The sequence below is a fragment of the Aspergillus campestris genome (genome assembly GCF_002847485.1).
Source record: "Aspergillus campestris IBT 28561 chromosome Unknown P168scaffold_10, whole genome shotgun sequence".
Lineage (NCBI taxonomy): Eukaryota > Fungi > Ascomycota > Eurotiomycetes > Eurotiales > Aspergillaceae > Aspergillus > Aspergillus campestris.
Window position 1 is genome coordinate 394,849 of NW_020194345.1, and position 27,567 is coordinate 422,415.

Sequence of the window (27,567 nt, forward strand, 5' to 3'; positions counted from 1 at the left end):
GAAGTCGAGGTTTGGAATGGGAGGTGGTGTGTTAAGTGGTTATAGTTATGTCTGGTCTAGTATATCAAGCAAGGGCCGTGGCCTTTCTATTCGAGATGCCACTGTTGATCATCTATTTAGCAAATATCATATTAGAGCCGAGTTCATAAATCTTTCAGACCTCGTAGACCATCCCACCCCGTCCTTAGGCGCGCGGGGTATTTCAGTATACCGTTATCAAAATTCCAATGGTTCGAGGGACGTATAGAACAGAGGGGATCTACCTATAACATGGTGCTACACTACTAAAGGTTTACCACCTTGAGTACGAAGTAGGGGTAAATTGATATAATACCTGGTTTTTCGTATGTCACCAGTGTATAGATCTAATATAAGGATTTTAGATTGATTACTTTGCGGTTTAGGGTGTTCTAATACATCTATGAAACAGGCTGCTCTAAAATCTAAGGATGATGACTCTAACTTCAGGTGACTGAGACTGACCAGTTACTATCTTTGCCAGTCGAATGGTCATACTGTTCATAGACCAAGACCTGCTGTGTATCAACGCGTGCTGTTTGCCAGGTACATAGAAACTCTATAGTTACCGTTTGTAGTAAAAAGTAAGTGGCGCGTCTTCGCGCGTAAAGTGGCTGATCAAAACACCTCACCGCCTTCCACCCAGACCAGTAATATGCGGCACGGGATCCACTGGGATTTGTACTGCAGTGAGTTGCCGCCTGTGTTTTTCATTTCATTCACTCTGCATCGACAAGTTCTCCTGTTGTTGCTGGGAGTGACTAGTATCTTTTGTGGATATATCATTCCCTTGGAAAGGGGGTCAGTCACGGACCTCAATTTTGTTCACTGTCTGTTTGCATTTGAGCGAGTGATCTGATACTTTCTAGTGACAAAGAGCTGTCAGGGAAAGTGAAGGAGAAATTGATTTCCTACGCTCATCCCCCCCTCTGACACTGTTTGTTTTCTGTCGCCACGTGCCCAGAATGGTGGTTTAAGGTGATTTTCCACGGAGGAGAAGCTCTTAATGTTGTAATTGTTCAGGAGTCTCTCACTTGTATTATTCATAGAGAGATTGGCGGTCTGTTCCTTCTTTGGAAGAGGGATGTGTGGTAGTCTTGCTTCTCCATTGACGAGCTACCCCCGGAATACCGTACAGTAGCCATGGAGTTCATGAATCTTGTTGGGTTAGTAATTTCTACATCTCCTACCTGCGTCCTCCTCTCCTACTGTTTCTGTCCTACTGGCAGTCGAGCGTGATAACTGAATGATATTTTCTGCAGGGAGCTCCAGGCCCTCCCCGACAATATCCACCTCCTGTGCGCCCGACAACACGACGACGACCACGGAAGATACGATGACCCAGATCAAACAGACGAGTCCGGCAAGAAGGTCTCCGACCTCATCGCGGAGGCCACCCAGCGCAGAGAGAAGTTCCTATCATGCATGCGCATTCTAGCCTACAACCAGGACGGCGTCGAGGAGCTCCAGGCCTGGATCTGGCGGAAGTTGGACGACACGCTCGAGAAATGCGACCTCTGCATCAAGCAGTACTACACCGGGAAGATCTGGCTCATGGAGCAGCTGAAGGAGAACTACGACGACGAGGACATCGAAAAGTTCGCGCGCATGATCGACGATTGGGATATCAAGCGCATCACGAAGAATCTGGCTACCGCGACGGCGAAGTTAAAGGAGATTCCGCCGCAGGAGATCGGGCTCCATGTGCTGGACCGTGCGTCGCTGCTCTCTATCTTTGAGACTCTGAGTTGTGATGCTATGCTGCGCAATGATAGTCTTCTGAAGGAGCACTTCGATGAGCCGTTTAGGCTGATTCAAACGAAGCGTACTTTGAAGGTGTCGGACTACATTCCTGCCGTTACGCGCTTCTTGTTTGATCCCAACCAGAATCGCAGCTTTTGGGCTATCCACTCGTGGATGCGATATCCTCGACCCCCGACGACTCTGGAGTTCGACTGGGCTGTTAAAGAAGGGCTCTTGGATGCGCTCCGGATGGCGTCTCAACAGCCGCCTCAGGTAGCTTTGATTCAGCGACTTTGGCGTGGTATGCAGCTTGTAGTGAAGAGACTGGATAAGGATCAGATCACCCACCAGCTCCGCGCCCTCGAAATCGACCCCTGCCGCCTGTCGGTGGAACATCTGTCAATACAGTCGCCCGGCTTACGGTTCCTGTTGAACACGATTCAGATCTTCCTGGAGAAGGCGCCAAGTGATTTCTGGGATGCGATGCAAACGATATCGCCCCAGGCCATCATCGAGCAGGTCTTCTACAACCCCCAGCTAGAAGCCTTTCTCAAACAGGCATCTGAGGGAGAGCCGTATGAAAAGTCTGCCATGAAAGACATGCTCTCATGGGTCGGTCCGTTCATGTCGTCGTTGAAAGGCGCCCATCAGCCTTCTGCGTCCAGGCCCCTGGCATATCAGCTTCTGGATCGGTTACAGAAACCCGTGTTCCCGAATCTGGCGAGGTATCATTGCTTTCACGTCGGCCTAGCGAGCCTTCTCCACACCCTCCGCAGTTTTACTGACCATGAATCATCGAGAGGTTCAGTAGAACGTGTCGTTCTGTCTGAGACCATGGGGGTCGTAAGTGCGAACATCGAGAGGATCCTCGAGCCGCCCAGCTTCGCTGTGGAACAGGGCCGGCAACGAGAAATCACCACCCTTTGTATGGATGTTATTCGTAATACGTTGGCTCTCGAGTGCCAATCCCTTAAGAGTGACTACGAAGTGATCCTTCGGCAGAACTCCCTCCAGCATGGCGTAAGCACCTATTCCGCGACTATCTGGGATGCAGTCGTGAAACACCTGCATCAGGATAACCTGGCTCTGTCAACGTCTGCCCTTCTTGGCATATTGCCACTGGTAGGCCTGGAGAAGTTTCCTACGAGAGGCGAGGCCAGTCCGGAAAAGACGCACTTCAACGTGATCTACGGCCATTTGACGCACCTTTCGTGTCTAATTATCGAGCGCTTGGCGGATTTCAAGCCAGAGCATCTGGACGAGCTGTTCAAAAGCCAGGACACGAGTAGTGCCTTGATATCCGCTCTGTTCGCCGCGGATCTCAATACCTACCAGGCTGCCGTCGATCTGATCAAGAATGTCAGCGGCCAGTCCGCCCGGCGAGATGCCATATCTCATCTGATGCAGTCGTTTTTCACCACTACCATGTACGGTCTGAGCTGGTCGTTCCGGCGCATTTCCAACATGAAAACGTTTGCCTCTGCGCCGAGGATGATCCACACAGGAACGGACATCGTGGATATCCTCTGTGACACCCAGACCGGCATGCTCAGAACTCGCAAGCTTGCCGACCGCCGCGAGATCCTCTCGCTGCAAAAGCTTTGGGAATATCTATGGCAAGCCTTGACCACCATATTCGACGAGACGGAATCGTGGCATCTCAGGGGCAATGATAAGTCTGTGATGCTCGAATTCTGCCGTGATAGTATCCAGTTCGCGGATCTTCTCTTTAGCCAGTACAGTGTCTTTCTAAGTGCTGTGGTTGACGCCGACCCCAATCAGGAAGTTTCTGCCCGCGAAAACTTCCTCAAATCCCCCACGACAACAATGAGTGCAATGGTGAAGTGGCTGCGACTCAAGGACGAATACCTGGCGACTACCTTGGTTGGTCTCGTGGCGAAGCTTCTCCGGCGGCTTGGGGAACTCAGCGTGACAACCGTGAAGGAAGATGCCTTGAAATTCATCGAGGGAGTTGCGGTCAACTCCACCATCAAAACGATTTTGACTCTGCGGGAGAAGGCAGAGCTCGTGCGCGCCTTGGAGGCTTACTACAAGAAACCCGTTGTTACTGCATCGACCGCCAGCCTCAAAAAGCAGAGCTCGATCACCACGTTTGCCCGACCCGCCGATCAGGTAGCTACTCCTAGTCCACCAAAGACAGGGGACGAATTCGATGATAACATCCCTGACGATGTTCTGCTACAACTGTCCCGATCCGTGGAGCTTAACAAGGAGAGGGTGGCGACAGAGGCCAAGAGGAAGGCAGAAAGAGCTGCCAAGTCACGGCTGATTGCTCCTAAGCCAGTCCCAGCACCCCTGAAGCCCAATACATCCGTTCAAGCTTTCCGTGAAAAGCGGGAGAGAGAACGGGAGGCCAAGAAGAAGCGCGACATGGCCGAGCTGGCGCGCTGGAAAAAGAGTCTCCCTGCTGCTGGCGTCGCGGAGCTAACAGCCGAGCAAGGTTCTGGGTTGTCTGGCATTGGAATCCAGGGCAAGGATCATACACCGGCAGATAGTATGATGGTCTCGTCCGATTCCGAGTCCGATTCGGAAAGCGAAGATGAACTCGACAAGGAGCTCTTCGGCGCAAAGGCAAGCTCGAAGCCTGATGCCGTCAAGGCTTACGAGGAAAGCAAGAGGTTGTCGTTGAAACAACAGGGTCCTGTCAAAAAGGTCAAGCAGGTGCGCTCCGCGAAAGACATGCGGGCACGACTCGCGCCGGACCTTTCTTCGTTGCATCGTACAATTCTTTCCTGGGACTTTTTCGCCAGCGGTGATCTTCCTCCGAATTCCGGTCGCACCGACTACAGTTTGGTTTCCAATGCGTTCAGAGACCCGATTGAGTATCAAAAAACGTTCGAGCCGCTTCTGATCCTGGAGGCCTGGCAGGGATTCCAGTCGTCCAAGGAAGAAAACACGTTCAAGAAGTTCGAGATCACGGTTGCGACTCGGTTGTCTGTGGATTCTTTTATGGAGGTCAACACTTCGATGCTTGCTCCTGAAATGAAAGAGTTGGGTCTTGGTGAAGCGGACATTGTCCTGCTTTCCAAGTCAAGCTCTCCGGCGTCGGATTCCTCTGCCCCGCATTGTCTTGCCCGGGTCTCTGGCATTAACAGGAAGAAGGGCAAGGTTGAACTTGCCTACCGGGTCAATCCTGGCAATCCCTTCATCAACTCCCTCTCGCCCGGTGCCTCGATATGGGGAGCTAAAATTACATCTATGACTCCTCTTGAACGCGAATACGGCGCTCTCATGGCCCTGCAATACTATGACCTGTGCGAAGAGATCGTCAGGGCTAAACCATCGCCGATCCTCAATTACTCTGACGCCGCCCTCAAGCCTTTCGTGGACAATTATAATGTCAACCTAGCCCAAGCCAAAGCAATTAAGTCCGGTTTGGACAACGATGCCTTTACCCTGATCCAGGGTCCTCCCGGATCCGGAAAGACCAAGACAATTGTTGCCATGGTCGGAGCTATTCTGAGCAATGCCTTCGGCAAGCAAGGTGTGGCGATCTCGAGGCCGACAACGATTGGCAATGCTAGGCCTCCTGCCAGGACTACAACCTCGAAGAAACTGCTGGTTTGTGCGCCTAGTAATGCCGCCGTCGACGAATTGGTCATGCGTTTCAAAGATGGCGTCAAAACGGTGAACGGGCGCCAGGAAAAGCTGTCCGTCATTCGACTGGGAAGAAGTGACGCCATCAACACCAATGTTTTGGACGTCACATTGGATGAACTCGTAAACGCCAGACTGAACCAGAGCTCGCGCAAAGAACCTGGGGAGACTGACATGCAAAAGATCTACATGGAGCACAAAGCCGCCGACACTGGATTCAAGGAGGCTCGGTCCAAGATGGACCAATGCAAGGCGCAAGGCTTGCCTGTTCCTGCAGAGCTGGAAAGAGAATTCGACTTGCTCAGGAAGAAGAAAACACAATTGAGTCAGGAGATCGACAACGCGAGAGATAGGAACCATTCAGCGGCACGTGATGCTGAACTGAACCGACGGCGCGCCCAGCAAGATATCATTGACGGGGCACATATTATTTGTGCCACTCTCAGTGGTAGCGGTCACGATATGTTCCAGAATCTGAGCATTGAGTTTGAGACCGTCGTCATTGATGAAGCTGCCCAGTCTATTGAATTGAGTGCCCTCATTCCTCTGAAATACGGGTGCTCGAAGTGTATTCTCGTTGGTGATCCTAAGCAGCTGCCGCCAACGGTTCTGTCAAAGGTTGCCTCGAAGTTCCAGTACGAACAGAGTCTATTCGTGCGGATGCAGGCAAATCACCCTAGAGATGTGCATCTCCTGGACATCCAATACCGAATGCATCCTGAAATCAGCGCTTTCCCTAGCTCTGCATTCTACGACGGCAAGCTACAAGACGGCCCAAATATGCGAGAGCTTCGCACTCGCCCGTGGCACCAGAGCGAGCTGCTCACCCCATACCGGTTTTTCGATGTGCAAGGTCTACACCAGAGTGCCACCAAGGGCCACTCTCTGATTAACATGGCGGAGTTGAAGGTAGCTATGCAACTGTACGAGCGTCTGGTGACGGATTTCCGGGAACTTAGCTTCGCACGGAAGATTGGCATCATCACCCCGTACAAGGGCCAACTGCGGGAGTTGAAAAACCAGTTTTCTGCCAGGTTTGGGAGCTCTATTCTCAACATGATTGATTTCAACACCACGGATGCGTTCCAGGGTAGGGAGAGCGAGGTGATCATTTTCTCTTGCGTCAGAGCTTCCAACAAGGGAATAGGTTTCTTGTCCGACATCCGCCGTATGAACGTCGGTCTGACTCGTGCCAAGTCCTCGCTTTGGGTGCTTGGAAACTCCCAGTCTCTTGTTCAGGGAGAGTTTTGGAATGGACTGATCAAAGATGCTCGTCGGAGAAATGTATATACCAACGGCGACATCTTGAAGATCCTCCAGAAACCGCAGTTCACTGGATACAAGAACGTCGAGATGGCAGATGCCGACGGGTCTGGATCGGCTATAATTCCAGGCGCGTCCATTCCTCGACCGCCCTCGGTCTCTCTCGAGAATCTTCCGTCCGAATCCCCCAGCTCTGCACCTGGATCCGGGAAAGGAACCCCTCCTGCTCCTTTACCAGACGGTCCATCAGGAGGACCCAATGGCCTGGACGAGAACCGCATGTGCGGCTACTGCGGGAGCTTCATGCACATGACTCACAACTGTGACAACACCGACGCAAAGGAAGAAGCTCAGGGCACCTGCTTCCGATGTAGTCAACCCGGACACACCCGCGGGAACTGTACAGCCGAGCGCTGTGTGGAATGCGGCCAGTTCGGGCACGTGGCTAGTAATTGCCGGACTCCTCGCAGCCTGCCGAAGCACGAAAGAGCGCGGATCAACCGTGAGGAACAGCGCCATGCCCAGATACAAAAGCAGAAGACGGAGCGCCAGCGAGCTCGGCAGATGGGTGGCCACGACCCCAAGGTGCCAGTCATCCAAGTCACCTCTGGATCGGAGGGCAAGGAATCCAAGCCGCCCAGCAAGAACCAGAACGACGGCGCCGGCGGGCCAGTAAAGCGCAAGCGCACCGACTCCCCCGCGTCAGATGCTTCGAAGGCTTCTCGACCCCGCAAATCCGACCAGCAGCAGGGACCGCCTAATGCTCCTAAAGGGCCACGGCGCAAGATTGATGCGAATGCGCCATCAATGACTGATGTGAGTTTAACCTATCCCCACGACTGGCACACTACTTTATCGAACTTCAACTAACCACATATTGCACCAGGATCTGGTCAAACCCTCACGGAGTGGACCCGCATACGGCCCGATAAAGCAAGGCGAACCGCCGCGTGGCCCACGATCAGGGCAAGGCCCGTCACAGGTAAAGACCCTTGAAGAAAGGCTCTAGTCTGTCACAACGCTGACATGAATCTTCTGCAGAGCAATCCCCGGCAGCCACTACCTCCACAGCAGGGACCGGGTAAGGGTCCCCGACCACCGCCGCCCATGCGTCGGAAGAAGGAAACCGACCCGTTCATCAGACCCAAACGGAGATAAACGAGCGGTGCACGATGTGATCGATTTACACCGCACGATCACGATCGCTAGTCATTTCCTTTCTTATCTCTATTTCCCACGATCTTCATCTCATAATAGACGTATCACATGGGGTCAGGTCAGGAAACACCGCATAACTTGAGATGACGGTGTGATACGTTGACCATTGCATGCATATGAGCGTTTAAGGAACATTTCGTTCCATTTTCTGGATGTGCCCTTATTGAGATCTTCCTTCTTATCTGTCCTCCATTTTATTATTTTTCATTTGTTGCTCCTACGGGGTATTTTTCTGCCGAATCTCTTCTCTTTTTCCCATTCCAAGCAAAGAACAGAGAAGGGAAAAGAAAGAAAAGCATGAACGAGGCGTTCTGGCGATCAAATCATTTTGTCCTACATATTTCTGCAGTTCCTTGGGCGGGGGTTGTTGGCACGTTAGACATTTGAACAGCATACATATCAAAGCCAAGGAAGACCATGATGTTGTTATGGTCCTTGGGACATGAAACACATATATACACACATGCATACATACCCCTTTGACATGCATAAAAGATATCTTATCCAGGTATTAACTGGGTGTAGGAATACATTAGATGGATACTATCCAAATAATCCTATTCTGTCTACTATATACACCCTCGTTTTACGCAGGCCATCAGGCGCGGCAATCATAGAAGCCCGTGCATCGACACACATCCATACACAACTACCTATTTTTCTTGACGGTGCGAATAAAGGCCATCCCTTCCCTTCTGGGGTTCATTGCTCACTCACCCCTCACCTCGCTACTTTTTTTTTTCACTGAATAAACAGACCAACCCGAGCACGTCCTGAGCAGATCCCTCTTCGCGTGTCAATAGATTATCTCCTACGGCTGGTATTCCTCCAGAACGAATTCTCTGCTCTCCAGTATCTTGAAAACTTGGGAATTTCCACCACCAGTATTTCGTCAGTTCAACGGGGTCTACTAGTAGCTACCTTAGCTGTCGCTCATCGGGGCGGTGGTCTTTTCGCCTTCCTCCAACTTGAGAAATAACAAATAAAAATTCAAAATAAATAAAGGAAAACACAATCATCCAAGATCCACACAAGCTCACGGGTGGCCGGACTTAGGACGGAAAGGAGGCAGACCCGATATAGTAGCAGTTCGAGTAGACTCCCATTCGTTCCGCACAGGAAGGGGCGTGATGGGCGGTTCCAACTGCATGGTGGCCAAATGCAAGGGCGAGGATCAAATCATGCCGGATATTGGAACATCGGGAGACTGAGAGCAAGGGTTCCATCATCTGCAGATTGGTAACGATGAGCCCTTGATCGAACTGAGGGAATTGTTCCTTTGAAGCCCAGGAATTCTTTCATCGAAGAATGAACTGATACCAGATGGACGCACAGCGGACTGACAGAGACCCGCTCCCAGAAAAGTACGCTATGGATTAGTACATCCCGCGCGACGGACGCCTCCGAGACAATTGTATCTTCATCACCTCCGGCTCCTGTCTCGAAATACTTCCTGTCCAAGCCGGGCTGCGTCATTATGGGCGGATTCCCACCTGAGGTCGACCCGGAGGGTTACCACAACTAGCGCGTGCCCTACGAGGGCAAAGAGGGGCGCATCCCGTTTCCGACGGTGGCCGATGATCTGGGCGATCTGGTCCACGGCCTCTTCCTGTCGCCTGCTGAGTATCATGGGCGCGTGGTGCGGGTTGATATCCAGGGAAGGCCACTAGCTATTGACATGACACGATCCTAGTAACCGGGAAGAACTCTCGCTGCCAGCCGATTCTACCCTCGCGGGGAGGCATTCGATGCGCGGGGCATCCCACCCACAGCTGGTTCCAGCGGGATTTTGGAGGCCCAGAGTGATGGCCGAGGTCACGAGGCGACGGTGTACATATATGGTTGATAGAAAGCAGTCAAGCTATTTATTGATAAGTTCCAGTATATCTGGGGAAAACTGTGTGAAAGACATCATGACAGTCACGGCATGATCCCAAGAGTTTCAACCTTGACAAGTGAATGGTATAAGTAGTACATCATCCCAGGCGCTTAGTACCGCGCCATTTAATGGCCTGGAGTGTTAATCGCTCCATCTCTACCCTGTCATGATACGGTCAAGGTTGCCGTGGGGTTACATGCGTATCAAGAGTAGGTCTAGCCAAATACACAACCAGATCATTTCGGCTCATTCGACTCGGAATACCAAAATGCAATAGCTAATGCCATAAAACAATCCAACAGACAGAAACAGTTTGACAGATCAACGGTCCCGGGCCGTGACACGCAATAGAGCCAGGATATCCCGAATGCCCTTGGAGGGACCAAGCAACTGTTCCAATCGGGTCACCAACTCAGCTGCCTCATCGAGCAAGGCGTCTAGCCGATCTAAGCAGAACTGGAGGCTCCCCGTGGACTCCATATACTGCGTTGCATAGGCCTTCACTGACTCGTCTTCTGTCCGCTGACTCAAGATATTCAGCAGTTGTGTATTGCGTGGCTGGGCGTGGATGCTGTGGATGATTGGGTAGGAGAATTTGCCCTCCGTGATATCTTCGCTAAAGCCTTTGTTCTTGGTGTAGGTGTCGGCTTGGAGGTTCATGTAGTCGTCTCGGATCTGGAAGATGATTCCTAGGAGCTCGACTAGATCTGTGCAGTCGCTACGTGTGGATTGATCATTATAAGATGGGCTCAGTTGAATGGGAGAGGGTGAGACATACATTTTGACCGTGCTTAGAGTTTGCATCAGCTGCACGGCCAGTCGGAAAAGCCCGCCAGTCTTGTTCGACACCATCTCGATATACTCCTCTTCGGTTGGGCAGATGAGCGCATCCCGCCAGTACAGATCCATCGCCTGGCCGCGGTGCAGGCTGAGGAGCTCGCGGGTGAAGATGACCAGCGCGCGCGGGTCATTCAAGGCGACCACCCTCTCCTGGGCGAGAAAGTAGGCATGGTTAGCTGAGTTGATCGTCTGCGCGATGCCAAATATACTGTGGGCGACGGGGCTACCGCGACGGAGTTTGGAGGAGTCTTGGATGTCGTCAATCCTGGTGGGTGGTCTTTTAGTACGGTGTCTGTTTTCACGCGTGGACGCGAACAACTGACAGGAGAGACGCGGTGTGGAGGGTTTCAATGGCCTCCTTGATGATGGTCAATTTGTCTGCGGGCACCTGGAGCCACTCGTCGAAGGCGGCGATTAGCTTGCCCCGGATGTCCTTTCCGGGCAGAGAGCGAAGGTAGTTGTAGGGGCCCCGGACCACCTATCAGACTGTATGTCAGAGGATGTTCTTGCATCGCGACAGTCATTCGTGACTTATGGTATCAGAGCGAACCTCTTCGTAGCGGTCTACTGCGTCCTCGACTGCTCGGGGTGATTCTGGCGTTGGGGTTGGCGGCGAAACTGTCGTCTCAGCAAGGACCCGGGCGTGGAGGTGGATGGCTTTCCCATCGCGAACGATATAGGAGCCCGTGGATATCACGGGTTTGTCCTCCAAAAACAAGCCATAAGGACTCAACGACACTGGGGCGGAAGGGAACATGAAGCCTGGAGCAAGAAAGAGCATGGTTTCGAAAGTGTTGGTCGCTGACTCGTGGCAATCGAGCAACGGGATTGACCACTGTGGGCGATTCTTTGTGCCTCCATAGGGGAAAATCTTCGTCTTCAGCGCTGGGCTTCGATAGATTGATTACTTGTGCTCAAATCACACGATCCCTTACTTTGGAGAGTTTCAACCAGGTTATCCATCTTCCGCCTGTATGTGGCACACAAAGAATGACAGAGGGACTTGTGCCATCATGCGGTAGCATCAAGCGAGCCCTGTCGAAGCATGCGGCGAGAGCTGCAAAGTAGGCAGTGTCCGAGAACCAGCTCGTAGCTTACCGCAAGGGATAAGCCCATTGTCTCCACCTATAACCTTGCGGTCCGATGTCCTCTCCTGCAAGGGGAATTGCACAACCACCAAATCACTGGTTCATGCAATTGGAAAGCAGAATGCGTCAAATCAACAGCCCTAGACTCGCAGGCTGTCTTCAAGCGATAATCCCCCCTGCGCAGCGATAGCGATCCCTTGCTTCTTTTCTCATTTTTGGTGAAGTTTGCCAACATCAGGCACAGGCTGAGACCCAGGACCCAGATGTTGCGCGATAGAGGCGTAATGTCTCGGCGCCGGGTCTCCATAGCAGACTGCCAACGACGACCCTTGCAACTGAATAGCCCCAGCTCACGGGGGGGGGGGGGGGGGGGGGGGGGGGGGGCAGTTGCTCGTGCGCGGTAGAAGCTGTGACACATAGACCATACAAGAGTCGCCAGACCAGACGGGGCGTAGTCCCGGTGCAGGAAGAGCAGGATGCCAGCCTCCAGCGACCCGAGGGAGGGCTCGTTCCCCGGAGCGTGTGGAATGAGCCAGCGACGCACGGGACGGTCGGTGTCAACCAATTCAGTCAGGGGGACAAAGACATACGGTACGATGTGACTGCTGCCCGCGTGCACAATCACCACCACGGAGCAAAAGTACACAGGATGGCCCGGCCAGAGCGCCATGAATAGCTGCTTGCAATCGTAGGACGAGGATCACGCAGACGAGGATCATGGCGCCGGCCGAGTTCAAAGCAAACAGTGATAGCCCCCTGTCAGTGCCAGCCAAAACCGGCCAGAAAAATACTACGAGGCAAAGACCTCATATTTGTGGAAGAGCAATGACTGGCAATCGACTAGATAATTAGCTGACCTGTAGTGTTTGCAATATTTCCCCCCCCCCCAAATTTGACCTTCTGTATCTTAGTGTTTCTTGTAGCCTTTCCTCATAGCTTAAGCTTCAATCTCATCAATTCTTTTATTGTTTTGAGTGTTTTTCATCTCGACAATTGAGTCACCACCAAAGCGGGAAGATATATCTAGAAACCCCACTGTGCAAGACCACCATGACAAGAACAGAAACCAAAAGCAACACCAAAAAACCTAATTGCCGAGAGGTCCATCCCCTGGGTCGATAGGCTTGCCATCCGTGTCCACCACGTGCTGGGACCGGGAGAAACTGGCAAACCTCCCCGGCGGCGATGGTCTTGGAGGCCATGTCCGCCGGCAGATCGCCTGCATGGGGGACGAAATAGCGCCCAAAGAGGGTGTTGAAGAGGCCGTCTCGAGCCTGGAAGCGGACCAGAAATCGAGAGGTCTGGTAGACGGTCTGAACCCGGTCGTAGCGGATTCGACGATACTGATCGAAGATGGACTTGACTTGCGAGTCGGTGGGGGGTTTCTGCGTTGTCCGCGTGCAATCGATCAGGAGATCGGTGATGACGGCGGCGTCTTCGATCGCCATATTCGCTCCCTGGCCGATATTCGGTGTCATCTGTCGCGATGGTCAGTCGGCCGATCGTAGGGAGGGGGTTCGGATATTGCACTTGTATACCTTGTGAACACTGTCCCCCAGAAGCGCCATGCGCCCGTGATGCCAGGTCGCAAAGACATTCTCCTCCAGGGCGGTCATGGAGACGGTTTCTCGGGCGTCCCAAACCTGACCGAATGTGATGTCTTGGTAGAAACGGCGCTCTCGGTATTGACTGGCCACGGACGCCATGTCTTTTTCGGTGAAGCGGGGAACATCTGGGTAGACATACCGACGAGCGAGCTTCTCGATCAGGAACCAGTAAAAGCGGCCATTCTTCCCGTGGATGGTCACTATCGTGGCATGGTCGAAGAAGGCGTTGATCTGATTTCCCACTTCCAATCCTTGGATGGGAGATGAGATTCCAAAGAGACAGCGGTATTCCACTGCCATGTCTGTCATGTTCGTTCTGTTAGACAATGAAATTTCAGCCACTGCACCAGAATACAGAATGGCATTTTGATGGGACTTGATATGACTGTATCTCCCACCATGGGACCTTGAGAGGTAGGGGTCATCACTGGACTCACTGGTCTTCTCTTTCAACCCAATCTTTCCCTGGGCTGCTTTCCAGATCTCGGCGCGTACGGGGCTATGAACGCCATCGGCGCCGAGCACCAGGTGGCCGGTATATCGTGTCCCGTCCGCCGTCGTCACCGTCGCTCCACCCGGGAAGCGTTCAACCCCGACGACGCGCCTGTTGAGGTGGATATTCTCCCGGTTGGAGAGTCGATTGTACAGGATCTCCAGAAGCTTCTGTCGGTCTAGGAACATAATCGGGTATCCAAACCTACGACCATTCTCGGAGAGGTCAGTAATAGAACCACGAACCTATTTACAAATTCCCAACGAGGCCAAACCGACCTCTGGTGTATGAGCTTCGGGTACGAGCTATGAAAGATGAACCCGTCCGGATAACACATAGTGGCGGTCTCCAGAGGTTCAATATGCGATTCCACCTCGTCGTATAGCTGAAGCTGGTCCAGGATCCGCGCCCCATTGGGCAAGATACCAATCGAGGCACCCACTTGGGGGGCAGGATCGCTGCCTTTCTCGAGAACCACATATTTGATTCCAGCGCGCTCAAGGCAGTGAGCCAGTGTCAGCCCCGCGATGGACCCTCCGACAATGATAACTTTTAGCTCTGACGATGCCATAGTGCGGCGTGGGCAGATAAAACCCCAAGATCAGGAACGAGACACCGAGAACTGTTCCTTTCCGCCGTCTCCCACGCTTCGAAGGGAGCATAGCAGGTACCCTTAGGAGGCCGTGGGGACCCTTAGTGGCTGGCTGATAGTTTCTGCAAGGGGCCTCTTGAAGCATAACCCGTCAAAAGCAGGCGGTACGAGAAATGTGCACCCTTTTCGCGAACACGACTGCATTCTATTACTCCTACCAACCGCTGTCTTATCTCGAGCAAATGACAGTTGTTCTGCATTCCAATTGCTCCACTCACACATACGGGGGACACAAATGTCAATATCCAGCCACGCGGGGGCCCCCCCCTCGCTGCCGGCATCCGCCCCTCCCTCACATGGACTTCTTGCTCGGCTCCTCCTCCAGAGACTTCTCGTAATGTCGAACATACCAAAAGCACACTCCGTACGACCCATCGACTAGCAAAAAGGTGGCCAGACTCCACAAGACCAAGGGGCTATTGAGCCAACCAAACGCGCTGTTCCAGTACTTCCAACGAAGGCCCGCAAAAACCACGGTACAGGACGAGCCCAAAAAGCGGGAGAGCCTGGAGTCCAGAAATATGAGCAATTCGATCCTCGTATATCAATGGACTCGGGAAGAAAACCTACCATAGCGTGTACGACGCTCCACGGGTGCTACCACGACACAGCAGCTGGCAAAGGCCGCCGATACTCAACAGCAGCTGGCAGACGACAGCGCCCCAGGAGTAAGCCAGCGAGTGCCCGATTTCCGCAGCAAGGGCCATATGACCGGTGAGGAAGCCCAGCATGCCAAGACAAAATATAAGCGGCAGATGGCGCATAACAACGGGGGCATGGGTCCACTCGTTGGGCGCAAATTTGATGGCAGCGTACATGACGCCGAAATTGAGGATGAGACCTGTCAGGAAGACCGACTGCTCAACCAGGCTCTTCGAGGGGTAGATGATGCCGTAGACTACCTCCCACGCAATGTTACAGCAGAGTGGCATGATGGCCATGCCGTAGGTCTGGTCTTTGAAGGACTTGTACACCATGCCCACGTAGTTGATCACCCAGCCAATCCCCATTCCCACGACGAACAGGTCCGCAATGGGCTTGACGGCAAGGTACTCGGGGGGCGCCTGGGCTACGTTGAAGCCGTCCATAGTGGCGTTTTCTTGGTGCAGGAGCTGTGGTAGTAGTGGGTGATATGAAGGAGGCGATGAATGGGGTGGTTGGTTTATCCATGTATCAAGGGTTGGTCGCACTCGGCCTGTCTTATACAACACTGCACTCCCTGATGCGTCCGTGGTCTGCAAGGGTCCTGCTTCAGGCGCTGACACTAGGGAACTCGTACATTCTGCGGTTTCAACGCGGTGCCACCGATCCTGTACTATTGGCTACAGGGCATGGTTTCCACGGCCATTATAGGTTGATTACCTCAAAATGTTTATGAGCCGTTCGTCGCGTTCCTCATCCACCACAATGTCCATCCATCTGTGGTTCCCTGTCACCCCCGACCAACGGAGGGCGCGCTGACCCTGGCAAGCTTCAAGCAATTAGACCGCTATACGCTACATCTCCGTTGACAAGTGCCTTCGACCCCGACCTCCGTGACGATCAAAAGATGGCTTCGATTCCTAGTAGCCTGCTGGGCCCTGCCCTCTGCATTGTGGTAGCAGGGTGCATCTTCTACGGGATCCTCGATCGCTGGCCGCGGCCGCGATGGTGGTCAAAAAAGTCGCAGCTAATTGGACTCCAATCGCCAGTCCAGATCACCTCCCTAGAGTGCCCGTACAGCTACATCCGAAAGATCTACGGCCACCACCACTGGGAGCCCTTCGTGAACAAGCTATCCCCCACGCTGAAGGAGGACAACCCCCGTCAACATGAAATGATACTGGAGATCATGGACGCCATCCATCTCTGCCTGATGCTGGTAGACGACATCTCGGACGGCAGTGATTTCCGTAAAGGGCGTCCGGCAGCGCACAAGATCTACGGGCCCTCCGAGACGGCCAACCGCGCGTACTTTCGCGTCACGCAGATCTTGGCCCGCACGACCCTGGAATACCCTCACCTGGCGCCATGGCTGATGCAGGACCTAGAGCAGATCCTCGAGGGCCAGGATCTCTCCCTCGTCTGGCGCCGGGACGGGCTGGGTGGCTTCCCTTGCCATGGGCCGGAGAGAACGGCGGCGTATAAACGCATGGCATCTCTGAAGACGGGGGCGTTGTTCCGTCTGGTCGGCCACCTGGTGTTGGAGAACCGGTCCCTCGATGAAACACTCACGCTGGTCGCGTAAGTTGCTCTTCCTTCTGCTGTCCATGTCTGGCTGGCGCTGATTCGAACCATATGTATGTCTAGATGGCACTCGCAGCTCCAGAACGACTGCAAGAACCTCTACTCGTCCGAGTACGCCAAGCTGAAAGGCTCCGTAGCTGAAGATCTCCGCAACAAGGAGCTAACCTACCCTATTGTCCTGGCCCTCAACTCTTCGAACGGCCAGTGGGTGGCCCGCGCGCTGGAGTCGCCGTCGCCTCGGAATGTGCGACGCGCACTGCGGGCCATTCGGAGCGACGAAGTGCGCCAGGAATGTCTGTCTGAGCTTCAGCACTCGGGGGCGTCTATTCAGGACTGGTTGGCGCTGTGGGGCCGAAAGGAAAAACTCGACTTGAGAAAGTAAGAGTAGTTGAGGGTGCGATATCATTATGGGTTGAAGGGGCCCCTGCGGAGCATTCATGCCAGGCGTGCAGCGTTATTTTGTCGGGATATCAGTCATATCAAGCCCGACCAAATTTCGTTCGGTAGTTTGGTGTAGTGGCTCAGATTATCTTCTATTATTCTTTTCTTTTTTCTGTCGGTGCTGCAGCTAAAATATTCTTCAATTGATCTCAGAGTCATCTTTAATTCAGGCATCGTAGAGGTTCCACCGCCAGTCCACCTCCAGGCATCCGGGTATTTGATGAGACTCAGAAACGGAGAGCCATGGATAACGTCTAAGCTACCACAAAAGCTAGACCAGCATTCTTGACTGCCATTTGCAAGAGAGGCTCTCTAGACCTGGGGGGCAGGATTGATTCTAATCCCACAAGAAACGCAGCGGATGGTTCTAACACTGACGCTCACCCAGATGTTCCAAAACGAATTCACCACCCCCGGCACTGCCGAAGGCGTCTACCGCATGCCGATTGCCATCCTAAAAAAAAGCACTGCCCTGGTAGCGCGCTCGCGGACAATCGCACCAATCCGTGCTTCTCCACGGTCCTGGACGAGTTTATATACGCCTTCGAGGTGGAGGCCAACATCCATAGTTCGAATTTTTCACTGATTGAATGAGCTTGTGCATGCCGATATTCACCGTCGGCGGCAGGAGGGCCGGAAAAACGCCAAAGTCAGATAGACCCTCAGTTGGGTTCGCCGGAGGGAGTGTAACGGACTTACGTGGTCAGGATATCTTAGTCCCTACGCCAAAATACTGACCAGCACTCGGTATAGGGCTTTACCTGACTGATATCCCTAACAGGATATCTGCAATGATCTCCGCCACTGGGTGGAGCAAAATTCCCCTGAAAAACACGACGATTGGCATGTCACTCACTTGTTGGTCGCCTCCGAGTTTAGGGCAATCTATACCACCACCCAGGTGCGTCTCTCCCCTTGGAGGCTTCAAGAATGTGTCTGTCAAAAGCAGGGAGGGTGGACCAAAAGCGGAATCGAGTCCCTGAATAGGGTAGATGATTTTCGTCAAGGAGTGTCGGCGATATAACGCGCTAGACGCCGGGTCTCTCTCCCAGTGTCACGTAGGACTTTCTCTTTTACAAAGGACTGAAAGGGACTTTCCTGTTATCCCTTAACTCGCTGGTCCTCTTCGACGAGGGCAATCATGTCAATGCTCGCTGTTTCGACGGGTACCGCATTTGCAGACGAGGTGGGCAGGCGACCAACCTAGAGTACTATAAGTTCATTGCCTCCCACTCGAAACATATGCAGTTTGAGGATGACCGGCACACATGGTATTCTCTCCATCTTCCGATGCTTTCTCTCGTGTGAATGGGTTGTTGACTCCAAGCTCCCGTCGATACATGGCAGCGAACGACATCCGACTAATGCTGGCGTATATTCTGTTGCATTACAATGTGGTCATCGAGGACGACGGCCCTTGACCGCAAAATACATTATTCAAGAAAATCCTCTTCCCCGAAATGAAGGCGAACATCGTATTGACAAGGCGAGAGGGTTAGTAATCGGGCTTGACTGGATTAGACGCCCTTTTAGGACCCAAGGTTGATGGTTCACGCTGGTAGGACCGAATGAAAAGTCTATCTAATCGAGGTAATTCAAATGCTGCGCGGGTCGTGTTTTGAACATCATGAACCCTTCTAGATGTTGGTTTAGACCATGCATATTGGTCTAGACATTCAGTGGTTCTTAACAGAACCAGTACTCTGCTCTATCCCGAGCCCTAGAGCTCCATGTCAAGCAGCCCTCGCCCGGGTTATGATATGTAGGGGACATTTTTCTCCGCGCCCACATGTGCCCCGTGGACGCAGGGCTTGGAGTCATTTGTGAGGCCGCCAGGGGGGATAGAGACGTAGTTGTGGCCGAAGAAACAGTAGAGACCTAGGAAGTAGAAAATGTTCAGTCATTCAGCAGTGACTAGTGATGTGAAATACTCCGTGAACAATGTCACGAGTTGCTGTCACTATAGCGGTAGTGCCAAAAGAGGAAGTTTGCAGTTGTTCTAGAAATTCTGATTATACATAAATACATATATTTATTGCCACAATATAAGCTAGTGCATAAAAGGGGAACCCACAGAGCTCAGAAATGTCTAGATATCTTTTGTGGCCGAGTGGTATTCTTTGCGACATTTATGAATATATGTTGTGGAAAAGGATTAATTCACGGCTGGAACTGATACTGTAACACATTTGCCCTTCATGAGTGGCCTTATATTGCAACATATATATATTGGGGTTAGTACTTAGGTAGGTAGCCATATATCCATCATACTTCACCCCGAGCTCAACCAGACAACCCCATACTTACCTATCTAGGTAAGTAGATAGGCTAAGCGGTAGGTAGTAAATAAGTCCATAGACCTCACTGACAGACTTCAATATTCGTATCGAAAGTGTGAACTATCAGATTTCCCTCCCTGCCTTATCTCCTCCCGCAACAGGTAACTATAACCACCAGGGTAAATATCCGAAAAAGGTATATATTCCCCATTCGTCCTCACAGGTAAGTCTCCCTCCTAGCGTCCAATCTCGGCCTCACCTACATGATCATGGGTGAATTGTTACCCTGTTGGGATTGGACCGGGGGACGGGACCCGGAGGAGTGGGAGAAGGGCGGACAGAAGGGCGGACCGGAGAATTAATGGTCGGGAATCGGGCATAATGGACGGCTTGGAGGAAACACCGCTGGTTATTGATTGATTCAGACCTAGTGAATATTGCCTTTGTGGCGTTGGAGATCCGTGGTACATTGGAAAGTACGTACCTAGTAGGGCAGGGTCCTAGGGTAGCGAGGTGGGCAAGAAGGGAGATCGCGATGATCTACGGAGTACGGAGTATGGATACTTCGTACGCGATTCTGGCTTGGTCCGTTCGTAAATTTTTCCTTCTTATTGCTTTTTCTCTTAGAGACTGGACTGGCATGGATAGAAGTGGGCTGCAAGGGGGGACCCTATACCTTCGGACTTGAGGATGGGGATTGTTTGGACGGGGTTTGCTTGATATTGCTTCTATCAATTGTTCGATTGTGGTGGGATTATTGGGCTTTTTATTTACTTTTTTCCCTATTATTATTATTATTGTTCTTTGATCTTCGGGCTTTTATAAGACATAAACAAATAAGCTCTGGGAGTTGGCAAAAGGATCCGAATGGTCAAAGTTGTACTATAAAATGCTAAGTAAAATAGATAGATGAAAGAGATAAAAGAATGCATCGAGTGTCTAGATCTCTAAATTATTATCACAACTTTCCCACTGCTCACTAGTTGTATATGAGAAGGAGATCCGATCTTATATCTTGCAAGGATTGATTTTGATAGGAACCATGGAGACAGGACAATGCCTCACATGAGGTTCGACATGTTCATATATAATTAGCATCACGTCCAAATCGTCGCACGAGATGAAAATAGCAAACAAATGCCGGCAAAAACAGCCGGTCATTCTCGAGAATCTCTTTCATTATTAGATTCAAATAATAAATAATAATAACATGATCATCTCGAACTGCTGACCGAGTTTGTTAGGTGGGTTTGTGATCTATCGACTTTTGCTTTTCCCTCCTCCTATGCCTGCCTTAGCCTGGCGGTTTCTCTCTTCTACAGACACACACCGACACCCTCATCCACTAATCATTTCGCCTTCTTCGTCTTTTCGTCTTGTCTTGCCTCGATCCAATACCAACCAAAATACACACGGCCATCCACTGTCCCCACCTGGTTGCCCGTGCATGCATCTGTCACATTACAAAATGCCGTGGCCTCGATCCATGTCGCCCAGTCCCACTAGTGCTGGCTTGTCCTTGTCGGATCCACTTGGTTCATCTCACTAATCGTACATCATTGCGTCACAAGATTCATGGGAACAGGTGTATAGATCGAGTCGTGAACTACCCCTCCCTCCAACCAATGGTCTCCGAGGGCCCATCCCTTGCTTGTAACGGCCTTCCAGCATGGCCTCTGACTTGCGGACAAGAGATGGATCGAGGAGGTTAAATCAACCTGCCTCGATAACCCTGAAGATGGGATATCCCCTTTCGTTCGACATGTCTCCTGGAGAATGAGCCACGGGAATTAGTGACCACCCGGTGGGGTGTATCCCATCCCCAAAAGGGAAGGGCAAAGGAAGGGTCGAAAAAGGAAGGATTTCGAGTATGCCAGATGGTCACACCAACTTCACTAGGATCTAGATCTCTGGGATGACGAAAATCAGCGGTTCGCTCTATTGTGAGAAAAAGCAACGATACAAAGAAAAATGAAGCGAAAGAAACAAAAAAAGCAAGGAAGAAGAAAAGACACCACGGTCACGCCCGGCTCAAATTGTGGACTCCAAAGTACGATCCTGGTCCTGGCGATTTGTTACACCATCTATCTATCTGGTGTCCGATCAAACTGCTAGCACGGACAGGATCGTCCAACGTTTTCTTCCTTTTGTACAACAACCTTTTCGTTTCCCCTCTGTTTTGGCCCTCCTAGGTCCCCCCTCCCTTCCTTGCTCTGGGACAAAGGACACGATCTTGGGTACTTTTTTTTTTTTGGCAAATAATGGGCCCACTAGCCTTGCTTGTCCGCCATCTTCCTCCCTCTCTTGGCCTTTTAGGTCGGTGGAATCCTGGCATCCCAACACTTAGGTCCAACTCTATTGCCCAATCTATTCAATCTATCGAGAACGAGAGAGACATGCCATTCGACAATGCGGCTAGATTCCCTGCACACCATCGGCCCGTCACATCTAGAAATGAAAAAAAGAAAAAAAGCCAAGAGAAAAAGAACATCGGGCTCTGTAAGGGCCTTTCATGACAGCTTTAGATTTCGACACCATCCTTTTAAATATCAAGGGCGCTGCGTCCTGCTCCCCTGGTCTTTTCCGACAGTAGATATTTTTGGCTTCTGAAACACCCCTCGACACCCTGTACTCCTATCCTCTGTGTACATCGGGTACCCTTTTTCTTTTCTTCTCCTGTCCTGTGCCTGTCTTCTGTCTCCCCTTGATGGTGATACCCTCATGACCATGCTCATCGCCTCCTACATTCCTTGATCTAAATCCCCTTCTATACGGAAACGCCATTGCGACGTAAAGAAGTGGGGATACATCATTTTCTACCCTCCATTTCTGTCTCCATCGGTCACGTTCTCGATCTTACCCCTTTCGATGCTGACCGGTCACTTTTCCATTGACCGTATTTGAATGGGACCGACGGCCGAACCTTCCTCCCCCCTGATGCAGAAGAGCAATCAATCGCAGGCTGGCCTCGTTGCTCCGGCCCCAATCGTTCCAACCCGACGACCCTATCCACAATTGCCTAGTCGTGGATCTTCCGGTATGTCCGCTTTGTCGTCCTCATCGACCGGGGACACCCAGGTCCCAGCGACCCCCGATACCCAGGCCAGGAGCGAACACGCTCCCGAGCTCGTGTCACTCTTCCAGGCTCAGAGCGCGACCTCTTCCCAGGGTGCTTCCCAGGGCAATGGGGCTCGTGATATGCTCAAAGCAGGCCAGCGCCGGCTCCGACAGCTGGCCATTCGTCAGAAGAAACCAAAGGACCCCCAGACTAAGGCCGAACAAACTTCCCTCCAGCTACTAGCCCTCGAGCAGGAAGGCTTCCTCCCCGTACGAAGACCGCCCCCGAAGAAAACGGGCCCGAAGTCGAGCATCGATTCGACCCTGTCCAGCACGCGTTCGGCGTCCTCCTTGAGTTTCAGATCAAGTTCCCGACGAGACGTGGAGAGCATCGGTCAGCCGTGGCTGGTGGATCCGCTCGAGCGGTGTGACAACTTGAGTTCCAGAGCTCAACTATCATCGCTGGATTTTCGTGATTTGACAAGCTTGGTGGAAGCGGCCATGACCTCTTCCCATCCCCACAACGGAGGAGGTCCCTCCCCTGATCGTCTGACGGTTGAGCAGAATTGGTCACGAAGAAGCAGCGGTCAAGGCTTAGTTGATCAAACTCGCGGTACGAACAGCGTATCTGATTCGGCTCGAGTTAGTAGGGAGACGGATCGTATTGAGGCCCTGCCGGCAATCCCTAAAACCCCGGACCTGGCCAAACCAGGGAGCCCAACCTCTTCAACCGGAGACACTACAAACATGGAGCACCAGGTGAGCGAGCCCTTCGGGACTGTACATTCCCTGAGCCGAAGCTGACTACCACCAGCAAAATACACAGCCAGCAGATCCCGAAGCCACGCCGGACACACCAGCTGACAAGACCCCCACATCGAACTCGCCGACACCACCCCCATCTGCTCCTGGACACACGTTGAAGCTATTCCCGGACACGCTGCCCCCTCGTGTCTCGAGTAAAGGTGCCTGGCGCTTATCTCCGCCTCCAAACCGACCGCTACCTACGAGCCCCGAGCCACGACAAAGCCAGGACTCCAACATAACGAATCGTTCGAGCACTTCAAGCTCAAGAATCCTCAATCCGTTGCGACGAAGTCGACAGGGCTCTCAGGGTGCGGATCAAGCACCAATGGCTCGACTGACGAAACCACCTCGAAACGCCCCTGCAAGTCCTGTCTATGACAGATTCCCAGAAGCTAGGAGCGGCCGTCGGCGGTCTTCCTTGCCGATGGGTACGCTCAACGCGTTTCCTCTACCCGCTCCCATGCGGCCGCTTCCTTCGCTCCCGGAGCCCGGTCTCATACCCCAAGCCGACCGGACCTCTAATACCCAATCCCACAAGAGGGAATCGGACGCCGACACCGAATCCTCGAACCGAAAGCCAGCATCCGCTCCTTCCGAGGATGGAACCATCATCCTTCAAGATAAGAACATGCCGTCGCAGCCATCTTCCCCCACAATGCTGAACGATAAGGATTCGGCATCCGGGGCCAAAGACAAATCTCACCCGGCCACTTCAGGTGGTCCCCTTGCCAGGAGCGAACAGAGTCGTGCCGATAGAGTACGTGCTCTCAGGCTGAAGGACCTGTCAACAAGTCGTATGTACCTGCGGGGTTCAGAACAAGCGCCACACGAGCACCGGCAGCTTGAGCTGGACCAGAGACTTCCCCAGACCAACATTGATGCAGACTCTCCAGGGAACATGGAGGACCGTGCCAATAACGACGCGCGATACCGAAGAACGATTACATCAGGCCCTCTTTCACCGCCTCCTTTGTCTCCTATACTATCGCGTCAGTCCCAGCGCCCAGTGAATGGCAAGGAACCAAACAGCGGCATGCCCCCAACGCCACTAGAGGAGGACATTCCGTTGGGAGCCTTTCCCGTCCCCGGGGGTCCCGTCGGAGCAGCAGCACGCGCAGCGTAGACCTCCTACGTGATGCCTTTGGTGGCCCTAGCCACCGCTGCGAAACCGCACTCCCGTCATCCGACGAGGAGCTCATACACTCGAGCCCCCATCAACACCAGTCGCAGCCGATACCCAGCCAACACCGACGAGTCAAACAAACCTCCGTCATGGGAGATCCGGCATTGCACAAGGCACGCCACACGAAGAAGAAGCCGGAGTACTCTCGGCCGCTGACCCCACGAGACCACCACAGCTACCAGCACGAGAGGGTATGCCCAGACTCGCGGAGTTCCCAAAGCAGTTTCTACTCGCAAGACCCACGAGGCAGCCCCCAGTTACCCGAGTACGTGCTCGCTTTGGAGAAGCGCATTGCGCAGCTTACGCACCAGAACAAAGCTCTCCAGGCTGCCCTTCTCGCTGCCCTGGACATGAACAACAAGCAAGGCCTGGACGGTCTGCTCGGTGGCTCGGAGACGTCACTGGGCACGTCCGCCACAGCGTGGTCATTCTCATCTGCCACCAATACCTCGTCAGGGTACGATGAGCCTCCGCTGCCGCCGCCACGCCACCCGAAGAGGGGACTTGCGCGGCAGCAGACCTATCGCCCGCAGAGCTGGATCGCAAGCCCAGATTCCAGCCGACCGAGTAGCTGTGAGAGCGCGAACAGCGCGAATGTTAGGGATGTGGAAGATATGCTAGAGGGGTTTGACTTTAGCTGGAGGTCAGACAAACCAGCTATCTAGCTTTCTTTCTGTTTTACTCTTTTTCTTCCATGATTTCTTGATTTGTTTTACTTTGTTCTGTTCTCTTCTGTTTTTCCCATTCTTCTTGCATCTACTTTCATCCTGGGTTGGTTTATGTCTCACATTGGGAGGTCTGGGAGGTCTTCTAACAATCGTTGATACCATTTCCTTCTGTCTATCTTCTTTCCAGCCGTCACTCTTCTTTCCAGCCGTCACTCTTCTTTCCAACCGTGTACCCTCGGGGAAAACACAACATTCGCTCACAATGATCGAACATCACAAGTCACCCACAAGCATCTCCTAGTGTCAAGACACATACATTCTTTCGCTTTTTCCTTCCTTGTTTTGCATGATTCTGTTAGTCTGTGTTGGCCTCTTTGTCCATTCAACGATACCATTTGCTTTCTGCTTTCTGTTTTTGCTTGTTTGTGTGCGTGTTGTTATTATGTACATACATACCATACGTTTTTCCGATCGAGACTGGGTATTACACCAGAGATCTAAAATAATATGCATATATTGAGTCCTAATCTTTTAAATTAAAAGTAGACCATTCCATACTGGAATTTAGAACAGTCATATAGCTTTAAGTTTGTCTGGTCTTGTCTTGTCTTGAACCAAATGGATTAGTCATCTGCTCAGGACTGATAGGAATCATGTGTCAAATCGGCATCTTCCCGTTGTTATTGTTGTCTGCCCAACAGCTCTGCACTACAACATTGCAGCTTAATTCTCCCACGAAGGACCACTACCATTGAGCAGTATCACTTGCTGTGGACACAATAACTGCATACTTAATCAGACAACAACCCCACCAAGCAATGCCCTAGAACAACTTAAGCATCCCGCACTTCACCGCAAACCCCCACCGACAAACAAACAAACCACCACCACAACAACAACAACAACAACAACAACGATAACAATCATACCACCACCATGGCGCAACAAGCAGCGGTAAGCGCACATTCCTTTCCTCAGCTTTACAACCCGCGCGTTGTTTTTGGAAAAACACAACAGAAGAAGAAGAAAGTATAACTAACAGGAGTCTTAACCAGGTCCCCCAGCACGTCACGGCCCTCCTTTCGCACCTTACCTCCCGGCCCGGTGTGCAGTCGACTTTTATTCTCTCGCGGAAAGATGGGTCGATCATCCAGAGTACGGGGTTAGGGATGGAGGTTCCTGCTTCTGGTCCTGCGACTAAGGGGGTGGAGAAGATTGCCAGGAGTGAGCCGGAGGAGAATGATAATAAGGATAATGGTGGGAATGAGGCCAACAATGACGGGAGCAATGGGAAGAGCATTGATGATGGGGATAATAAGGATGAGAATGAAGATGGGGACGGCAAGAGCAAAGACGATGACGACAAGAGTGCCAATAGCGACAACGACGGCGACAGCGACAATGACGACAGTTTCGACGACGCCAGAAGCGACAAGAGTGATAATCCTGAGACAACTCCACAGACGGACGCCAACGAGGCCCCCAAACCATTACCCCCACCCCCACCGAACAACTACAACCACCACAACAACCGCAACCAACCCAAGAACCAGAGCCCAGTCCCAAACCCACGCCCACAACCACAACCACAACCACAACCACAACCACACAAACACCCTACAAGCCATCCTACGCGGAGACCCTCGCAGCGGCAGTCTTCTCCTTCGTCACCAACGCAACAGAGCTCACCGCATCGCTGGCGCAACCCCCGCCAGCAGACGAACCCACCACCAACAACAACAACAATAACAGCAACCACCCAACCAGCGCCTCGCGCACTGAATCCACCGGCCGCGAAGACGGCGAGGCAGAAGCATCAGGCAGGGAAGACGACGACGAAGTCAAGCTGCTGCGCATGCGGACCAAGAAGCACGAGATTGTCGTCGTGCCGGATAGGAAGTATCTGCTTTGTGTGGTGCATGATGCGACGCACATGTCTGGTGGGGGTGGGCCTCCTGGTGGATCTGGGGTGAGGGGGAGGTAGTGTTGGGCTGAGATAGGATTTGTTTCTTGATATATATTCTTTTCTTTCTTCCATATTCTAATGTGTTTCTGGATGTGTTGAGTGGGGTGAGCGACATGTTGCTATATACCCGTCTTGGAAGCGTGTTGTCTTTCTTCGTTCTCGCTTTAGGTGTAGATAGTGCTTCTCCTAGGTATTATATATTTATCCTACATATCTACTGTAATCAAGTAATCGTAGCAAAGCCGAAACACCACCCCTTTGAAACTAACATAGCGACCGTACTTCATACCCGAATATATAGGTACTATGATAGCTGTAGAGTGAAACCATCTATTCCTAGATGGGATATATATAGCTGAGAACGGCCATCCTGTCTTCCAGTGGTTATATCAGCGATATCATTATATATGTCGCACAGTTCAACTATCGTTATATTATACGGCATTACTACACTACACTCCAACAGATCTGTCCTGTTTATTTGTTTGTTGTGTCATTATATGCATAGCCATATAGAAGGA

The 27,567-nt window shown here is 52.1% G+C and overlaps 8 protein-coding genes across 8 annotated transcripts; 4 read left to right on the forward strand and 4 right to left on the reverse strand.

The window, feature by feature from the left end:
- The first annotated feature begins 759 nt into the window (after positions 1-759).
- P168DRAFT_272778 (putative tRNA-splicing endonuclease) lies at positions 760-8,265 on the forward strand. Its single transcript, XM_024835333.1, has 4 exons — positions 760-1,184; positions 1,281-7,458; positions 7,529-7,624; positions 7,684-8,265. Exons 1-4 carry the CDS (start codon positions 1,162-1,164, stop codon positions 7,798-7,800), a joined length of 6,414 nt encoding a protein of 2,137 aa, XP_024690556.1. The 5' UTR covers positions 760-1,161; the 3' UTR covers positions 7,801-8,265.
- Positions 8,266-10,060: 1,795 nt separating this feature from the next.
- Positions 10,061-11,360, reverse strand: P168DRAFT_283735 (FPP/GGPP synthase family protein; the record flags this gene model as incomplete). Its single annotated transcript, XM_024836079.1, has 4 exons — positions 10,061-10,457; positions 10,518-10,844; positions 10,903-11,057; positions 11,130-11,360. The coding sequence occupies 4 exons, from the start codon at positions 11,358-11,360 to the stop codon at positions 10,061-10,063; spliced, it is 1,110 nt and encodes a 369-aa protein (XP_024690557.1).
- A 172-nt stretch (positions 11,361-11,532) lies between these two features.
- On the reverse strand, positions 11,533-12,021 carry P168DRAFT_38887 (uncharacterized protein). Its single transcript, XM_024841915.1, has one exon. It carries the CDS (start codon positions 11,972-11,974, stop codon positions 11,705-11,707), a length of 270 nt encoding a protein of 89 aa, XP_024690558.1. The 5' UTR covers positions 11,975-12,021; the 3' UTR covers positions 11,533-11,704.
- A 592-nt stretch (positions 12,022-12,613) lies between these two features.
- On the reverse strand, positions 12,614-14,411 carry P168DRAFT_272784 (FAD-dependent oxidoreductase). Its single transcript, XM_024835334.1, has 4 exons — positions 14,046-14,411; positions 13,712-13,971; positions 13,206-13,576; positions 12,614-13,145 (listed from the first exon to the last, which is right to left on the reverse strand). The coding sequence occupies exons 1-4, from the start codon at positions 14,336-14,338 to the stop codon at positions 12,666-12,668; spliced, it is 1,404 nt and encodes a 467-aa protein (XP_024690559.1). The 5' UTR covers positions 14,339-14,411; the 3' UTR covers positions 12,614-12,665.
- Positions 14,412-14,626: 215 nt separating this feature from the next.
- Positions 14,627-15,725, reverse strand: pyr4 (meroterpenoid cyclase pyr4). Its single transcript, XM_024841403.1, has 2 exons — positions 14,990-15,725; positions 14,627-14,925 (listed from the first exon to the last, which is right to left on the reverse strand). Exons 1-2 carry the CDS (start codon positions 15,505-15,507, stop codon positions 14,712-14,714), a joined length of 732 nt encoding a protein of 243 aa, XP_024690560.1. The 5' UTR covers positions 15,508-15,725; the 3' UTR covers positions 14,627-14,711.
- A 208-nt stretch (positions 15,726-15,933) lies between these two features.
- Positions 15,934-17,239, forward strand: P168DRAFT_272789 (terpenoid synthase). Its single transcript, XM_024835335.1, has 2 exons — positions 15,934-16,642; positions 16,709-17,239. The coding sequence occupies exons 1-2, from the start codon at positions 15,969-15,971 to the stop codon at positions 17,025-17,027; spliced, it is 993 nt and encodes a 330-aa protein (XP_024690561.1). The 5' UTR covers positions 15,934-15,968; the 3' UTR covers positions 17,028-17,239.
- Positions 17,240-22,404: 5,165 nt separating this feature from the next.
- P168DRAFT_283739 (uncharacterized protein) lies at positions 22,405-25,077 on the forward strand (the record flags this gene model as incomplete). The annotated part of the gene is made up of 3 exons (XM_024836080.1): positions 22,405-23,181; positions 23,237-24,348; positions 24,384-25,077. 3 exons carry the CDS (start codon positions 22,405-22,407, stop codon positions 25,075-25,077), a joined length of 2,583 nt encoding a protein of 860 aa, XP_024690562.1.
- Positions 25,078-25,786: 709 nt separating this feature from the next.
- On the forward strand, positions 25,787-27,064 carry P168DRAFT_306207 (uncharacterized protein; the record flags this gene model as incomplete). Its single annotated transcript, XM_024839006.1, has 3 exons — positions 25,787-26,034; positions 26,136-26,639; positions 26,705-27,064. The coding sequence occupies exons 1-3, from the start codon at positions 26,017-26,019 to the stop codon at positions 27,062-27,064; spliced, it is 882 nt and encodes a 293-aa protein (XP_024690563.1). The 5' UTR covers positions 25,787-26,016.
- Between the last annotated feature and the right edge of the window lie 503 nt (positions 27,065-27,567).

Bases quoted from the DNA above. Each gene is read 5' to 3' on its own strand.
- P168DRAFT_38887 (XM_024841915.1), bottom strand. From the start codon at position 11,974: ATGGAGACCCGGCGCCGAGACATTACGCCTCTATCGCGCAACATCTGG.
- P168DRAFT_272789 (XM_024835335.1), top strand. From the start codon at position 15,969: ATGGCTTCGATTCCTAGTAGCCTGCTGGGCCCTGCCCTCTGCATTGTG. The intron at 16,643-16,708 runs GTAAGTTGCTCT...ATGTATGTCTAG, and splicing joins GAAACACTCACGCTGGTCGC to ATGGCACTCGCAGCTCCAGA.
- P168DRAFT_272784 (XM_024835334.1), bottom strand. From the start codon at position 14,338: ATGGCATCGTCAGAGCTAAAAGTTATCATTGTCGGAGGGTCCATCGCG. The intron at 13,972-14,045 runs GTCGGTTTGGCC...GAATGGTCGTAG, and splicing joins CCGAAGCTCATACACCAGAG to GTTTGGATACCCGATTATGT. The intron at 13,146-13,205 runs GTATACAAGTGC...CCATCGCGACAG, and splicing joins TGGGGGACAGTGTTCACAAG to ATGACACCGAATATCGGCCA.
- pyr4 (XM_024841403.1), bottom strand. From the start codon at position 15,507: ATGGACGGCTTCAACGTAGCCCAGGCGCCCCCCGAGTACCTTGCCGTC. The intron at 14,926-14,989 runs GTAGGTTTTCTT...TCTGGACTCCAG, and splicing joins GGAGCGTCGTACACGCTATG to GCTCTCCCGCTTTTTGGGCT.
- P168DRAFT_272778 (XM_024835333.1), top strand. From the start codon at position 1,162: ATGGAGTTCATGAATCTTGTTGG. The intron at 1,185-1,280 runs GTTAGTAATTTC...TATTTTCTGCAG, and splicing joins GAGTTCATGAATCTTGTTGG to GGAGCTCCAGGCCCTCCCCG. The intron at 7,625-7,683 runs GTAAAGACCCTT...AATCTTCTGCAG, and splicing joins CAGGGCAAGGCCCGTCACAG to AGCAATCCCCGGCAGCCACT.